The sequence below is a fragment of the Numida meleagris genome, unplaced genomic scaffold, assembly GCF_002078875.1.
Source record: "Numida meleagris isolate 19003 breed g44 Domestic line unplaced genomic scaffold, NumMel1.0 unplaced_Scaffold680, whole genome shotgun sequence".
Lineage (NCBI taxonomy): Eukaryota > Metazoa > Chordata > Aves > Galliformes > Numididae > Numida > Numida meleagris.
Window position 1 is genome coordinate 16,130 of NW_018364895.1, and position 951 is coordinate 17,080.

At 51.3% G+C, this 951-nt stretch overlaps 1 protein-coding gene across 1 annotated transcript; it reads left to right on the plus strand.

Moving 5' to 3' along the window:
- Positions 1 to 26: 26 nt before the first annotated feature.
- On the plus strand, positions 27 to 532 carry LOC110391965 (amelogenin, X isoform-like; the record flags this gene model as incomplete). Its single annotated transcript, XM_021383914.1, is given in 1 exon segment — positions 27 to 532. A coding segment is annotated over 1 exon segment (506 nt), but the record flags the coding sequence as incomplete, so codon positions are not given.
- Between the last annotated feature and the right edge of the window lie 419 nt (positions 533 to 951).

Here is a 951-nt window from a genome sequence, read left to right on the forward strand (position 1 = left end):
TGCAACCATTGCAATCAACACAATCCTTGCAACCCAGGCAACCCTTGCAACCAAGGCAATCCTTGCAACCCTTGCAACCCACACAACCCTTGCAACCCTTGCAATCAACACAATCCTTGCAACCAAGGCAACCCTTGCAACCAATGCAACGCTTGCAACCCTTGCAACCCACACAACCCTTGCAATCATTGCAATCAACACAATCCTTGCAACCAAGGCAACCCTTGCAACCAAGGCAATCCTTGCAACCCTTGCAACCCTTGCAACCCTTGCAACCCTTGCAACCATTGCAATCAACACAATCCTTGCAACCAAGGCAACCCTTGCAACCTATGCAATCCTTGCAACCAAGGCAACCCTTGCAACCCTTGCAACCTATGCAATCCTTGCAACCAAGGCAACCCTTGCAACCCATGCAATCCTTGCAACCAAGGGAACCCACGCAACCCACACAATCCTTGCAACCAAGGCAACACATGCAACCCATGAAACCAAGGCAACCCAGGTAACCAATGCAACCCACGCAACCAATGCAACCAACGCAACACACGCAGCCAATGCAAACCACTGCAAAACACGCAACCAATGCAACCCACGCAACCCATGCAACCCACACAACCAATGCAACCCATGCAACCCTTGCAACCCACACAACCAATGCAACCCACACAACCAATGCAACCCATGCAACCCATGCAACCCTTGCAACCCACACAACCAATGCAACCCACGCAACCAATGCAACCCATGCAACCCACGCAACCCTTGCAACCCACACAATCCTTGCAACCCCTTGCAACCCACGCATCCCAACTCATGCAAACAATGTAACCACTGCAACTAGTGCAACCAATGCAACCGATGCAACCCAAACCATGCAATCCACACAACCCACACAACCCTTGCAACCAATGCAACCAGTGCAACCCATGCAACCAATGCAACCAATGC